Source organism: Pelodiscus sinensis, chromosome 2, assembly GCF_049634645.1.
Source record: "Pelodiscus sinensis isolate JC-2024 chromosome 2, ASM4963464v1, whole genome shotgun sequence".
Taxonomy (NCBI): Eukaryota; Metazoa; Chordata; order Testudines; family Trionychidae; genus Pelodiscus; species Pelodiscus sinensis.
This window is the reverse complement of record NC_134712.1, coordinates 62,056,833-62,073,537: the sequence shown is the minus strand read 5'-3', so window position 1 is coordinate 62,073,537 and position 16,705 is coordinate 62,056,833. Positions and strand designations below refer to the sequence as shown.

Here is a 16,705-nt window from a genome sequence, read left to right as displayed (position 1 = left end):
ACTGGGAGTTTTGATTAACTGGCACGTGAGTAGTAAAGATTCAGATGTGAATTTGTGCTGATGCACTGGACCCCAAATAATCTTTTATGTCTTGTTCCTCAAGCCAGAGGATGCTGAAAACATCACAAACAATCACAGCTACTCTGATTAACGGAACAACAGATTAGCAAGAGCAATGAGAGAGGCCAATTATTTAGCATCCTCTTCTCCATACATTGGCTGTACCCAAATGTGGAGCATTTGGAGTAAATTAATGCAATTTTAATAGAGGAAATCCAAATGAAACAACCGTCCTTGAGATGAAGTCATTTGCTTCCATCTTTATCAGTCTCAAGGAGCAGAGCTCTGTAATACTAAAACAACTCGTTGATGACTGGAGTCCTAAAAATACAAAATGGAAAAATCAACTAGTGCATCTATATCACTAAGCAAATCTATCACTCATCCTCAAATTTAGCACACTTATCACAGAAAACCAAATTGCTTTGACAGAGCACAAGCCAATGTTCACTGAAATCAATGAAAATTTGCGTATATCCATGGATATACACAAATTTTCAGGGTTCTAGATACAAAATTTATAACCACACCCATATCTGCAAAAATGAGCTGCAGATATCCACGTCCACACACGCAGATATAAAGCTATATCTGTGGATTTGAAGTCTCTACCTATAGAGAATCTAATTATGATAAGGTGTTACAAGAGCAGATAAAGGCAAAACATATTGTGGTGTCAGATGAAAAATTTAAAAAATGCAAATTTCAAAGTACAGCATTTGTCTAAAAGCATTGCTTCCTGAAACACGTCTTCCATGAAAATTATTTCAATATGCTTACTTTCCGTTGTTTGTTTTTCTGCTGAATTTTCACTTGCCTGAATAAAGATTTTTTTTCCACTGTTGTTTTTTCTTCTGCTACTGGAATGCAGCCCTGATGATTCTATCACTAAGTGGCTGAGTTGGTCTAAAGTTATCTCCTAATATTCCATCACAGCCTTCAAAAAGTTCTGCACCTTTTACGTGTGTCCTCAGTCTTCGAAACTCTTCTATCTGAAAAGGCAAAGAAATGACACACAATATTTTAGATTGTTCACTGTGGGGCCCATGATCAGAAGCAGCCTGAGCTCTAGTTGAATGTTTGGTTTTCAGTGTCTAAACATATAAGTTCTCATCATCAAGTAACTGTGTGTAAATTAATGTGTACACAAACTGCATTTGCACAGGCAAAATTAGTAATACAGTAAACTTCTGATAATCCAGCACTTTTAGGACCCTGGGGGTGCCGGTATACCAGACCCATCATAGCCCCCCCTTCCAATAGTCCGGCTCTGCCCCAGGTGTCCCCGAGTCAGCTGCTGCTGGTCAGTTTCAGCAGCGGCTGAATCAGGGACGCCTGCGGCAGAGCATCTGGGGTCCTGCCTGCCCATGGCTACACGCGGCTCGAACTAGGTAGTTCGGATTAGGCTTCCTATTCCGAACTACCATTACTCCTCGTGAAACATGGAACTACCTAGTCCGTGCCGCGTGTAGCCGCGCAGCCCGGAATCCGCACTAGCGGACATTTAAAAATGGCGGCGCCCGGCAATATGCAAATGAAGCCTGGGAAATTCAAATCCCGGGCTTCATTTGCAACTCCGGTTGCCTACATTACCACCCTAGTTCGAACTAGGGTGGTAGTGTAGACATACCCAGGGATTGGGAATTGGGGCAACTGCCAACATTCAGGGGTACCAAATGCCTGGTGTGTTAATTTTTGAAGTTTTTGTGCATTTTGGATTCATGAGGGGGCACAGAAAATGTTTTCTGCCAATGGTGACAAATCACCTAATGCCTGCCCTGCAGATATTTCCCTATCTTGCATTTCATTCTAGATCACCCCCTATGTATGCAATAATACTACAGACAGGGGGCTTCATTCTGGTCTCACTTAGATGAGGGTAAACCAGGAATAACTCCTTTGATAGCAGCATAAGGACTCTGTGAGATTAGGAACAGTGCCAGAGTGTGAGTTCATAATAACATATCTTTATTTGGTAGCCATGAGACAAAAGGTAAGCAGCATCAGCATTGCTGAAATCTGTGCCCCTTGCTTCAATAGCACACTCTTTTTGACAGCTTGTTTTTAAAATAGGATTTTAAGAGAATGAAAATCACATGTATTCTAAATAGAAAAGAACATAATAGTAGAAGGAAAGCAACATCTCAGAGTTATCTGTTATATAATTAAACGTTGTAGAAGAACTATAAAGTGTGGGGTGTATGGGCATATATGGGGTTGCATGGTAGTACTTCAAATGGGGTAGTACCTCTAAAGAAGTGGCCCATCCTCTATTGATCTTTACCAGCACCCAACTCTCACCTGTGGCTCCATGTAGTTGCTTTGCATGCGGCAACAGCCACACCCCGGGCAACAGCTTTGACAGGGCAGCTAAACCAGGTGAGGGTAGCTGATGGATCTGAAATCCTCGGTGAGTTAGGGACTTGCTCATCCCAGCATGCAAAGACTGCTTCAATGGATCAGGTGGAGGAAATCCTTATGATTCAACAGCTGAGAAGGCGTTGCAGCAGCGTACTACGGAGTGCGTGGGGTATGTCAGAGCATTTAAGGTGATATGGCCATCCAATACAGCTGAGGTAGTCTCCAGAAGTAACGATTTTTCATGCCACTGGATTCCAACTTCTGAGGCCGAGAGAATGGGATCATCTCTGTGCAAAGGTTTTCCCACTAAAATATTCTTCACGCACAGGTTATGTTGTGCAAAAAAAAAAAGAAGTTGGTAATGGGAGCATGGAACATCCATACGCTCATGGACAGTGAGGACACAATAAGACCACTTTGGAGAACAGCCTTAGTCACTAAAGAGCTTTCACACTATGGTATTGATATCTCTGCCTTGAGTGAAACCAGGCTTGCTGAAGAAGGATTTCTCACTGAACTAGCCAGTGATTATACCTTCTTCTGGAAAGAGAAAGCGCAGAATGAGGATAGGATCCACAGCATCGGCCTGGCCGTCAAGACTAGTCTGATGAAACAACTTTTGGACCTGCCTGTCAGTATTAACGAGAGGCTCATGAAGCTACACCTACCCCTCAGTTACAAGCGGTATGCAATAGTCATCAGTGCATACGCTCCCACCATGAACAGCACAGAGGAGACAATTGAGCAGTTCTACATCGACCTCAGTTCCGTTCTGTACTCAGTGCTGGTCAACGACAAGTTGATCTTGTTGGGAGACTTCAATGCCTGAGTTGGCTGCGACCACAGTTGATGGGAGGGAGTGTTAGGAAAACATGGCATTGGCAAGATGAACAGTAACAACCTATTGCTTCTGAGCAAATGTGCAGAACATGACCTCCTCATCACGAACACTGTGTTCGGAATGGCAAACAAATACAAGACTACCTGGATGCACCCTAGATCGAAACAATGGCACATGATAGATTATGTCATTGTTCGTCAACATGATATTCGGGATGTCCTTATCACCAGAGCCATGCGAGAAGCAGAGTGCTGGACTGACCATAGGCTTGTCTGCACCATTTTCAAAATACACATCACTCAGCATCACCCAAAGCACCCAAAGCTCATCCGTACAGCCTTTAACATTACCAGACTCCAGCAGCCTTCTCATCTGCGCAAGTTCCAGTCAAGCCTTGATGAAAAGCTGACAGCCAATGGACCATTGATTGGAGGTCCAACTCAGAAGTGGAGCCAGTTTAGAGAAATAGTGATGGAGACAGCGAAGTCAGTGCTTGGTCCCAAGAAATGCAATCATCAAGACTGGTTTGATGAGAACAACAGTGCTATTGAGGACCTGCTTGCCAAGAAGAACAAGGCATTTATGGAGTAGCAGAATGATCCAGGCTCCATCTCTAAGAAAGACAGGTTTAAGTTCCCCCAGGCCCAGGCTCAGCAAGAAATCCGCAAAATGCACGACCAGTGGTGGGAGAAGAAAGCTGAAGAGGTGCAACACTATGCTGAATTAAACAATCCAAGGGAGTTTTTCAGCTCCATCAAGTCAGTCTTTGGTCCTTCTAAGTCTGGCTCTGTCCCCTTGCTGTCTGCAGACGGAACCACATTGATCAGGGATAAGGCTGGCATCAATAACTAATGGAAAGAGTATTTCAGTCAGCTCCTGAATTGTCCAACATCAGTCAGCACTGGAACAAATCCTTCAGATGCCAACCCTTGAAGACCTGGGAGATCCTCTATTTATTGACGAAGTTAGAAAGGCCATCAGGCAGATGAGTTGTGGCAAGGCATCCGGCAAGGATGGAATTCCCGCAAAATTGTACAAAGCATTTAATGAGGAGTCACTTCAGGTTTTAATAATGTCTTGACCAGTATTTGGGAAGAGGAAGAAATGCCATCTGACCTCCTGATGACATGATAGTTGCTCTGTATGGGTATGTCTACACAGCAAAGTTATTTCGAAGTAACAGCCCTTATTCTGAAATAACTTTCCTAGGCTGTGTCTACATTGTCATCCCTTTCCGGAAAAGGGATTCTAATGAGACACTTCGGAATTGCAAATCCGCGGGGGATTTAAATATCCCGCACGGCATTTGCATTTACATGGCTGCCGCTTTTTTCCGGCTCGGGATTTTTGCCGGAGAAAAGCGCCAGCATAAAGAAGCGAAAATAAGCCCTTATGCAAGTAGGAATAAGGGATCTCCCGGAAAAGGGCTTATTTTCCGGAAAATCGCATCTACACTGGCGCTTTTCTCCGGCAAAAACCCCGAGCCGGAAAAAAGCGGCAGCCGTGTAAATGCAAATGCCGCAGGGGATATTTAAATCCCCCGCGGATTTGCAATTCCGAAGTGTCTCATTAGCATCCCTTTTCCGGAAAGGGATGCCAATGTAGACACAGCCCTAGTGTCTACACAGCCAAACCGCTATTTTGAAATAAATTCGGAATAGCAGACCACTTATTTCGAATTTGGTAAACCTCATTCTATGAGGAATAATGCCAAATTCAAAATATCTATTTCTAAATAAGTGTTGTGTAGACACTTATTTCTAAATAGGGGGCCTCCAGCCTTCCCAGGGTGCCCTGGTGACCACTCTGACCTCAACCAAGAACACTCCTCTCCCTCCTCTCTCCCCAGAGCCCTTAAAGGGGTAGACTCTGGCCACAGTGCCTGTGCCAGCTCCAAGCCTGCCATCCCAGAGCCAGCAGTGGCCACCGGGGCCCCTGACCCAGTGGCCCTAAAGCATGAGCCAGCAAGCCACTGGCAGCCAGCCCTCCACCGCTCCCCAGGAGCAGTCTGCCAGCTCCCAAGAGCACTGCCAGGGCCCAGAGAAGGCAGGCACCTTCGTGGTCCAGGGTGGAGATCATGGACCTTATTCAGGTTTGGGGGGGGATGCCCCCAACGTCCATGATCTCCGCACTAGAAGAAGGAATGTGGCCATCAATGGCAGGATAGCTGCCAGTCTGGCCACCAAAGGCCACATGCGAACCCAGGAGCAGCTTCATATGAAAATCAAGTTGGTGCAGCGAGACCCCCACCCATGAGCCCTGAGCTTCCCCTCCCCCTTCTTCCCCTTGCTTCCCCCTTCCAGCTCCCTCCCCCCAGGTTTTCCCCTCCCCTCTTCCACCCTCTCTCTGCCCCTCTCCCACCTCCTTTTCCCAGTCTCACCAGAGTTTCATTCCCCCCTCCAGTTTTGTTAAATAAAGACAGTTTGTGTTTATGAAAAAATATGAAATTTATTTTACATCAGGAAAGGGAGCTGGGGGGTGGTAAGTGGAAGGACGTGAGGGAGGAATGAGGCACAAGCCTCCAGTGGGGCAGACCAGGGAGGCTCTCAGTGCTCCTCAGGGTGGAAGCTCTCCCGCAGGGATCCTGGATACTGACACCCCCCCGATACACCTCCCGGATGGCAGCCTGCAGAAAGTGCAGTCAGGCTCGCATCAACGTGTCCAAGAGCAGCACCAGAGTGCCTAGGGGCAGCTCTGGCTCCATGTTGCAGAGTGCTGTGGTGTCCTGACTGAGGGCAAGCAGAGCACACAGAGACAAAATGCTTTGCTGTCCCTCATCGAGGTAGGTAAACAGGCAGGGAAAGCTGAGAACCGACTGTCCGAGGGGGAGGGGAGCCTTTAAACATAGGCCTCAGATAGCCTCAGGCAGCAGCCACACAAAGTAACTCCTGAGCTGATGTCCAGCCAGACCTGGTTCCAGCCGGCTTTAAATGTGATTCAGCGTCCACTCAGTGTGAACACGCTATTTCGAAATGCATTTTGTGTGTAGACGCATTATTTCAAAATAAGCTATTTCGAATTAACTATTTTGAAATAGCTTATTTCTAAATAACACAGTAGTGTAGACATACCCTCTAAGAATAAGGGTGCAAAAGCCGACTGAAGGAACTACAGAGGTATCTTGCTGCTTTCCATTGCCAGGAAAATCTTCGCCCGCATCATCCTGAACGGGCTGATTTCGACAATTTCAGAAGTGAGTCTCCCCGAGTCACAATGGGGCTTCTGCCCTAATCGCAGTACTGTCGAAATGATCTTCATAATGAGACAGGTGCAAGAGAAGTGCCTTGAGCAGAATATGAACTTCTACTCTGTCTTCATTGATCTGACGAAGGCATTCGGCATGGTCAACAGAGATGTATTGTGGATCATCCTCAGGAAGCTGGGTTGCCCACCGAAGTTCATCTCATTCATCAAGCTGTTTCACGACCACATGACAGGAGAACTACTTTCGGATTGTGTGCCATCTGAGGGTATGTCTACACTACCACCCTCATTCGAACTAGGGTGGTTAATGTAGTCATATGAATTTGCAAATGGAGCCCGGGATTTGAATTTCCCGGGCTTCATTTGCATGTTGCTGGGCGCCGCCATTTTTAAATGTCCGCTAGTGCGGACTCCGTGCCCGCGGCTACACGCGGCATGAACTAGATAGTTCGGAATAGGAAGCCTAATCCGAACTATCTAGTTCGTGCCGCGTGTAGCCGCGGGCACGGAGTCCGCACTAGCGGACATTTAAAAATGGCGGCGCCCGGCAACATGCAAATGAAGCCCGGGAAATTCAAATCCCGGGCTCCAATTGCAAATTCGTATGACTACATTAACCACCCTAGTTCGAAATAGGGTGGTAGTGTAGACATACCCTGAGAAATTTAACGTTTCCAGGGCTATGTACTCGCCCCAGTGCTTTTTAACCCATTCCTCACTCAAGTTCTCATGCATGTTGTCAGAGGCCTAGATCTTGGTATTTACATCAGATACCATTTGGATGCTTCACTGTTTGATTTGAGATGCCTTACTGCAAAGACCAAGACACTAGACAAGATTATCACTGAAGTGTTGTTTGCCGATGACTGCACCCTTTGGCCAGGGCTCAACAAATAATGCAATCTACTCGCCCTGGCAAGTAGATTGCAACCCGGAAGAGCCGGGTTCCGGCGATCTGCGCATGCACAGAACAATCTGCGCATGCGCAGATCACCAGACAGTGTGGCTGGTGAGCAGGGCTCGCCACGGTTCGGCGAGCCCTGCTTATGGCACACCAAGAGAACCACCTGCAGACCATCATTGACAGGTTCTCTGAAGTACCCAAACTGTTCTGTCTCACAATTAACCTTGGAAAGACAGAAGTCCTCTTCCAGCCCACACCAAATAGTGCTCCTCCACAGCCATGCATCACTATCGATGGCACACAACTGAAGGTAGTGTACAGCTTTAAGTACCTGGGCAGCACAAGTGATGGATCCCTTGACAAAGAGATTACAGCGAGGATCCAGAAAGCCAGTCAGGCACTTGGGAGATTGTATATTGAAGTTCTCCAGTACAAAGATATTTGCCTTTCAACTAAACTCAAGATATATAATCCCATGGTCCTCACCTCTCTCCTGTATGGCCGTGAAACATGGACCCTGTACTGTAGGCACATCAAATGGATGGAGTAGTTTCACATGCGCTCTCTACAATCAATCATGCAGGTACGCTGGCAGGACCGAATTACTAACCAAGAAGTGCTTGGTAGAGCTAGTTCCACAAGCATTGAAGCCAAGATCCTCCAGACCCAGCTTCGATGGGCTGGCCATGTTCTCCGCATGGATGAAAGCAGGATCCTGAGGTAGCTGTTCTACGGGGAGCTAGTACGTGGTAGTCACAAACAGGGACACCCGAGGAAGAAGTATAAGGACAATCTGAAGACCAACTTGCAGTGGACAGGCCTTCAACCTCGACAGCTTGAATTAGCTGCTGCAGACAGGACTTACTGGCATTCCCTTATGAGGAAAGCAGTGACAAAGTTTGAGGACGACTGCCGCCAACACCTTGCAGCTGCACATGAAAGACGACATACAGCTATGTTCCCTCCTGTCCTGACAACCAGCGTCCCATGCCCTATCTGTAACCGCATGTGTACTTTGACCTTTGGGCTCCGGAGCCAAATGTGTTTCCACAAATGAAATGCACAACATGTCTTCCTCGGCTCCCGAGAGACAAACAACAACAACAAAAGAACTACATTTTTGGCATAGTAACAAAATATAGAGGGCAGATTCTCCCCACTTAGAGTACTACATACTCAAAGGGGATTTTTGCATGAAAACCTTTTAAAAAGAGACTCTGTTGTGTGTAGTCTTTGCCATTTTACATTGAACCTCTGTATCTCTGCCCAGGCACCCAACTCACCACCACCCGAACTACACTGCCTCCTAAGACTGGTGCTCCACAGAAATAGTGATGGAGCGTGTGACTATGCCATCATTTCCATGTAACTTCTGAGAGATCAGCGGGGGGGGGGGGAGGAGGAACTGGATGATGCGTATCCCCTACCAAGTCCATCTATTCATCTTCCTGCATGACTGCTTCCATTTTTTTCTACAGTAAAGATCTCAAACTACACAGAAAGGGTTCTTCCAGCCCCGAGGGGCAAAGGGTATCACAGAGGCCCCCTGTATGCATAAATAATATAAAGTGAGGGGTATGAAAATCTAACCCCAGATATTTAGGAGAGTGGAGTTCTTCAAGATAGCCAGTGGTATTTTCTATTGTCTTAGTAGCTGCTTTATTGGCAGGGAACACCGTTTCCTCCTGTAATTCAGAAGATAAACATGATCTCAGTTATTTACTGTAAAGCACTACAGAGTCACTTCTTTCCAGATGTATGTGTTTGATTTAGCAGCTAGCTCTTCCCTGTAGCTGAGATTCTCTTTCCTCAGAGAGCAGCAGGTTCTGAAATCACTTGTGTGGTGCCTCTCACAGATGAGATGTAAGGAGACAGCTGGGACTGAAAAGATGAAAGGAGGGCAGAGCAGTGAGGCTTAAGAATGCTTTTAAAGGCAGAGCTGTTGTATTAATTGAGCTGGAGTACAGGTGCCTGTTCTTGAAGATATTTTCCTTTTTATTTTATGATTATTTAACTCAAACTGAAAAGAAACACAGTACAGGCCTGGGGGACTTCAGAAGCCAAGTGCTGGTAGAGTGGCTTTTCTGAAGGTTGCCTCTCCCACCAGAATTGAACTGAATCAATACTGAAACAATCTGAAACCAGTGTGGTTTGGGAAGAAGCATTTCACAAGAGTTCAGCCTTCGATTGATGTCTGGAGGCTTGGAGACTTCAAATAAAAACCAATCAAGCAGGAAAAAGTCTTTATGTAAAGCCCAAATTTTGGAAATATCCACAGCTGCAACTTCTAATGTTCTGCAGTGTACTCTGGGCTGAATCACTCACCTCCTGGCAGCTTTCCTTACAGAGCAGCTCCCACACCATTCAGTCAGGAAACCAGGTTTCACCCTAGTCCCACAGACTGAGTTCTGCAACCCTATCACAAATCTTTGATCTGTAGAGGGTCAGGGCCATCACGCTCCAGCGCACTGCTTCTCTATCAGCTTTGGAGCCCTTTTCTCTGCCTGTCTAGTTCCTGGCAGCATGGTTTGAGGCCACACACACTGCATGAACTCTGCAAGCCTTGGCTATGGTCATGAGGATAGTTCCCACTAAGGTGCGTGCCTGCGCAGCCACACACAAAAAAATTCTTCCCCCACCCACCTCTTCTGGAAAGCCGGGCTGCAGCACTTGCTCAGAAGGTGGCTTCTCAGTGGGGCCGGCTGAGATGGTGTGGTGAAAGAGCCACTGAAGCGGGGAGCCGGGAGGGCGGAACATACCGCAGCCATGTGGTGGGAGGCCTGCTTCAGTGGTCGGAGACACCACGTGGCAGGGGAGACCAGGACCTGTTCTGGCATGTTGTGCTGGAAATGGGGCCTGCTACATGGCCAGAGAGGGGGCAGGGTATTCTCCAGCAGCCTGATGTGTACATTCATAAATTGTGTACCATGGTGGCAAACATCCAGATCAGCAGACATGACCTCAATATTGGTGCACAAGTCAAAATTCACTCCACTCATAGCTGGAAAATCTTAGAGGGAATGCTGCTCATGACAACTGAAGAAATGGTTCTGTGGGAAAGATAAAACAGGCCCAGCCTATATTACCTTTCCCAGATAACTTCCACAAAGGAGAAAAGGGAAACAGTTACTCTCTTGCCCTACCCCACCCAGTGAGGAGTATTTTGCCATCCTGTCCCCCTTTCTATGCCTCCCTCCCCTCACAGACACTAACATTGCCAAACACCTCCGGGTGTGGGAGCAGAAGGATGTTTCAATAGAAGTGGATCCCTCTCCCAGCACATACCTATTCCACCTGGGAGTCCATTCATATTCAGATCCAGAATGCAGGAGATGATCTTTGGAGTGGAATAAGAAGGACCAAACCTCTTCTCTCTAAAATCCATCCTAAAATTCCCTTGGAATTCTATTGAGAATCAGTTCAAGCCCACAAAGTGAACTAAGTAGAATACACCTAAGCCAGAGCAAAGCTTTTTTTTCTGTATTCTAAACACTGTGTAGAAACAGCTTGTCATTTGTATCATAGCTGGTGACAAAACCACTGTTAGTTTCTGCTTTTCAGAATTTTGTATAAACATTTCAGTCACTTTTCCTTATTTCAGCATCTAAATTTTGCTTTATTCATGTTTCAATTAAATAGCTATTTTCTTCATAGCACAACAAACCTGAGAATATTCAAATTTCCTCTATGAAAATCATCTTTGCTTGGAAAATGGACCCATTATCATGTAGGTAGTTTTTTGTTTCCAATTTTTCTTGAAATTTTCATGTACCTTAGATCCACTTGCTAGGAAAACAGGCACTGTTTTGGATGAACAAAATGCTATGAATTACACATTGTTTTTTATTTTGCCGAAAATATTTCCACATTACTCCAGCCACAGCCAGTGAAAATATATTTTTACATTTTCTTTGAAAATCATTTTGTACGAATGACCTATTCAAAGGGGCTAGAGATCTAGCCACTCAATTCAGAACCAGCTAAGTCTCACAGTGAGTATAGTGGAATGACAGCTGCTCACTGTATCACTGTTAGAAAGACACATTCTGACTGACTCAGAGGATGCAATTGTTCTGTGCTTCAGTGAACCACAAAGTAAATTCTTCATAAGTGTTCAGTTAGAAAAACAAATTGTCCAGGGATGTCTGAAAAAGCTTTTCCCTATTTTTTCTTTCCAGTTGGGAGCATAATATGAGGGAGAATACTATTACAACATATTTCTCTAGTGCATAGGAATATGCTCAGTGTCTCCCAAAGCAAATTAAGACATTCTCTTGAAATAAAGGCAATGTGAGACAAAGGAGGGTCATAAAGGACACAAGGAAAGTGAAGAAGAAGAAGGAAGCTGACAATAGGAAGGAGCAGTTATCTAATAAACGTTTGATCCTCTTCCTACTGTTATTAGTGACAAATCTCCATTGGACAGACTGTGAACCCTTTGTTCCCACTGATAAATAGTGACTAGCGCAAGACATCCAGACATCAATAGTACCGCTTGTGAAAGCAATTGCACAATAGGGCACCAACTGACTGTCATGGGAGTAGGATCAGGCACTAACACCCTGATGGTTCTGTCCCTTGTTTGTTCTTTGTTACTGAGGTAGTTAATAAGTTCTGATCTCAGCTAACAACCTGACAATTACGTTCTGGACCCGATTCTCCTATTACAATAATGCAATCAGGAGTAACTCCACAATAGTCAGTGGAATACAGCAGTATAAAATTATTGTCAGTAAGGCCGTGTCCAGACTCAGGGGTTTTTTCGGAAAAAGTAGCCTTTTCCCGAAAAAACTTCCCCTGCGTCCAGACTCAAGCCGCGTTCTTTCGAAATTATTTCGAAAGAACGCGGCTTTTCTTTCGATGGTGGTAAACCTCGTTTCATGAGGAAGAACGCCTTCTTTCGAAAGTTCCTCTTTCGAAAGAAGGCGTTCTTCAATGTAAAGAGGGCGTCTTCGAAAGAGAGCATCCAGACTCACTGGGTGCTCTCTTTCAAAAAAGTGGATTTCTCTTTCGAAAGATCCGCCTGCAGTCTAGACGCGATCTTTTGAAAGAGGCTCTTTCAAAAGATGCTTTCGAAAGAGCCTCTTTCGAAAGAAGCCTGCAGTCTAGACATAGCCTAAGAGAATCAGGTCAATTGGTTGGATCCTTAGCAGCCAATCATAATGAAATCTAGATCTAATCGGTTTATACAATAACTTTTCTACTAGCTTTATGCTCATATTAAGCAAAAATAAAATGTGTTGGAATGTATAGGAATGAGAGTTCTAAATCTATGTTACATAAGCTTTATAATCTTTTCCCATTTTTCCTTCATCACCATATTATGGTAAAATTATCTGTATGGTCAGGTTAATCATAGAACATAGGAATTGTTAAATCAACACAAACCAATGGTCTATCCAGTCCAGTATTCTGTCCATTGCCAGTCACCAAAAGCATCAGAGGAAAGTAAAAAGACCTACCTGGTTTTGTAATATTGTACTATTGAGGGATTTTTCTTTTCAATCCCATCCAAATGATCTTCTTAATCCTGAAGCATGAAGATAGATAACCCTATAATTTGTCTCTACCCTGGCATAATTGCAGGTGCTATTATTACTATGCATGTAAATACCTGAACTTGTTATGAAAATGTAGGAAGCGATATTCTTCAATAACATCCTTTAGAAAAAAGGTTCTAGAGATTAATGATTTTTTTTTTTGAAAAAGTGGTTTCTTTCAATCCATTTAAAATTTTCCACTTTTGGTTTTCATTGAATGCCTGAAAGTGGACTTGGTAATCAAGGTGTAACGATGAAGCTGAACCATTGATTAATAAAATAGCAGCACAATATGTTCCTCATTAAACTCTATCCCCTTCACAATACAGCCTAGCACCTAGTTTGTTTTTTTCAGCCATTGCTGTGAATTTGTGCCGCTTCGCTGTTGTAGCTCCATGACCACTTGATCTTTTTTTCTGTGCATTATGTAACTTGGAATCATCAATATGTAGGTAGCTTAAACTGTGCCAGACACTGCACTAATCGCCTATCATACACTGAATTACTGTATTGCTAGCTAACAGGACTCAGATGACCTAGTACATCATGCAAAACTGTCCACCTATTGAGGGGAATAAGGGACTCCCTAGACTTTTTTATTGCATGATGTGCATAGCCTCCCTTATATGGCTAGCAATATTTTTCCTACAAAATACCAGAGTCTCCAGGAATTTCTGTGATGAAAAAGAGAGATTTAATAAATGTCTCTCCACAATAGTCCACAAAATATTTTGTGCTTTGTGTTAATGGCTTTATGTTTACATACTACATTATTTTATTTCACTATATCAGAAAATACAGGATATAAGCTAAAAATACCTAAGTAGTGTAAAGCAGAATGTCATTCAAGGACTTAATCTGAGAGCCTTAGTATTATTTAGTTTACATTCCTATTTATGACCTTTTAACAATATCATAATTGGATGGTTCTATTAGTTGACACAGAAATAGTACAAGTATATTTTAACAGTTATTCTGAATCTACTGCTACCAAGAGATGTATTTTCTTTCAGTCTTTGCTAAACTGTCATGAGACCTGTTCTTTCAGCTAGAAAATAAGTGTCAGATTCATGATTAGATGAGGACACTTAATTTAAAAATAAGTTTGCTGGGAGCTAGTCCTTTTATCTTATGATCAATTAATTATATTTTTGAATTTGTCATATTAAAACAAATACTATCAACTTAAAATAAGTTGTGAATGAAAGCTTTTCTTTACTTGTGTTACAAATAACACCTTAGATTATTAAAGTGAAAGAAATTGTATAGCTCCAGTTTGTCACTGTTTATGCTCTTTTGTCTCTATTGTTTTGCCTTCTCTCAGCATGGACAATGAAAAATCAATGCATTCACATTCTATGTCATAGTTAGGTTCACCTTGCTTATTGCTGATGTTCCTACGATTGGGTTTAAGATACTGCAGGGGAATATTTATTTGTTCAGCACCAACAGTTTCCTTTGGGATTTTTTATTTCTGTTGTGCAGAAAGGCTCATAAGTACTATAAAAGCATATTTTTAAAAATGGACTAAATTGAGTGTTCATTTGCCATCTCTTATTATGTAAGATCAAGAAAAAGGAGTAAGATGAGTTAAATATAGTCCAAAGCAATAGAATTAGCCTGCACTGTTAACAATTTTCATTCTCCAGGACAGTGTCTCCTTGAGTGTCTTTGTTCCTTTAACATAAAAAAGAAGTGATATTTGAAAGCTTTTGCTTACAAAGGACTGAATTTCTTTTATTCATTGATTTCTTCCTTTCACTTTAGTAAAGAATTATTTTGAATGCAGATGATAAATGATAATATTTGTTTTCCATCTTTGACCTTTCTATGCATTCACTGACTTAAAAGGTTTAACCTTTACTTGAAAAGCCATGTACAGATCTAATGGGATCTTCAAGGAAAACCAGGTATAGTGTCCTGCTATATAGTTGCACACTGTAACCTTTAGTTCAGAGCCATATTCTAAGGTCACTTTAAGCACAGTTATTACCTGCATTTGGGATACAGTCAATGGATATCGAAATAATATCCAGGTAACACTTTCACTGCAAGGTGGAATGGTAAGGGAACCCTCATATACCCAATAATCACGTAGAAGAGGATCTGAAATTAAAAGGATTATTTAATGTTAAAGTCGTATTTAGGAGTTTCTATGCACAGCTTTTATTATACTAATTTAAACCCTACTCTACTCTGCTCAAGAATCTAAGCCTGCTAAAATCTATAAAAATGGTTATAGTTATCCCTGTATTACTGATGCGAAAAAAAAAGTTCAGAGAGCATACCTCTTTAGTCACACAGCAAATGTATAACGGAGTGGAAAATCAATCAGGGCCAACTGGGTCACCAGCCACTGGCCCGGGAAGAGCCAGGACAGCCTCCCTCCACTCTAGGTCCTGCCTCTCTCTGTTTCACCCCCTCCTTATACTTTCTCTGCTCCTGCCCCCCCCCCAACAGATATGGCCCAGAGGGAACAGGGGTCTGGTGCTGGGAACAATGATCCAGCTCCCCCTGCATTCGCCAGCAGCAGGGGGAAGCAGAGCAAGGAAACCCCAGCTCACGCTGCTCCCCCAACCACATCACAGAGTGTGGTGAGTATGGGGACAGTCCAGGCCCCTTCTCTGAGCGCCGCACCAGGAGAGTAGAGTGCACTGGGCCCATATTGCTTCACTTTTGCTGCCAGTGAGTGCACAGTGGGCACCAGTCCCCCCTCCCTCCCTGCTAGCACCCCCAGATGTCCAGGGACTCTTACCCCACCAGCTGCTGGCTGGCCTCTTGCCCGTCCCACTCTCGGTGTTTGAGAGTCATGTGTCCCTTTTCCGCCCACTTGTCACGCCTGAAACAGTTTTCTAATCTTTTGATTCCCTGGTCCTCTGCTCTAAGCCTTAATAAGTTCTGAGGACTCCCTTAACTAGACTGTGCATAACCCTGATGTTTAAAAGGGGAAATGGGAGAATTAGTTCCTTTCTTGGGGTCGGGAAGGAATTTTCCTCCAGGATAGATTGGCAGAGGCCCTGGAGGTTTTTTGCCTTCCTCTGTAGCATGGGGTACAGATCACAGCTAGAGGATTCTCTGCATTTTGGGGTCTTCAAAGTATTTGAAGGCTTCAATATCTGAGATATAGGTGAGAGGAAAATTCTAGGAGGGGTGGGTGAGATTGTGGCCTGCACTGTGCAGGGGGTCAGACTAGATGATCATAATGGTCCCTTCTGACCTTAAAGTCTATGAGTCTTGTAGCCTGCTCAAAGGAGATCAGACACAGTTTCAGGCCCTGGTGCAGCAAGGAGCTCAGAACTCTTTGCTGGATTGGGGTTTAAATTACTGAGCTCCTGCACTGACAGGGCTAAGAGCGGGCCTACCGACTGGGGGAAGGGACAACTGTCCCAGGACCTAGCGATTTTAGGGCCCAGGGTTCCTGGGCACCACCACCGCTGGTGCAGCAGCTGCGGCAACCAGAGCCCCGGGCTCTTCAAACCACCACCAGAGTGCTGTGCTGTGCACTCTGTTAGGCTCTAAGGGCTGGGGGCTCCTTTCACCCGAGGTCCCACTCCGTGCAGGAGCATTGAGCCCAGCTCACCCTCCCCCACACCTGGCTGCCAGCTCCCCTGGCCAAAAGATGTAACAGAAACCCCATGAGGAGGAGCAGGCATGGTCAGGGCTGTACTATTCCCTCCATATCCACACGAGCATCTTGGCCATCATGAGGGAGAACACTTGCTGCACTCCGTGATGGTGCCAATGTTTGCATTCTCCGAGTTCTCTTCGGGCATTGTTCCACTGCAGACATCCTCA

General features: G+C 44.5%; 1 protein-coding gene across 1 annotated transcript in view; it reads right to left on the bottom strand.

The window, feature by feature from the left end:
• Positions 1-390: 390 nt before the first annotated feature.
• The window catches only part of CA8 (carbonic anhydrase 8), a 54,727-nt gene continuing 38,412 nt past the window's right edge, over positions 391-16,705 (bottom strand). The window contains 2 exon segments of the mRNA XM_006113631.4: positions 391-1,052; positions 14,904-15,016. Coding sequence (XP_006113693.2) covers positions 918-1,052; positions 14,904-15,016 — 248 coding nt within the window. The 3' untranslated portion in view covers positions 391-917.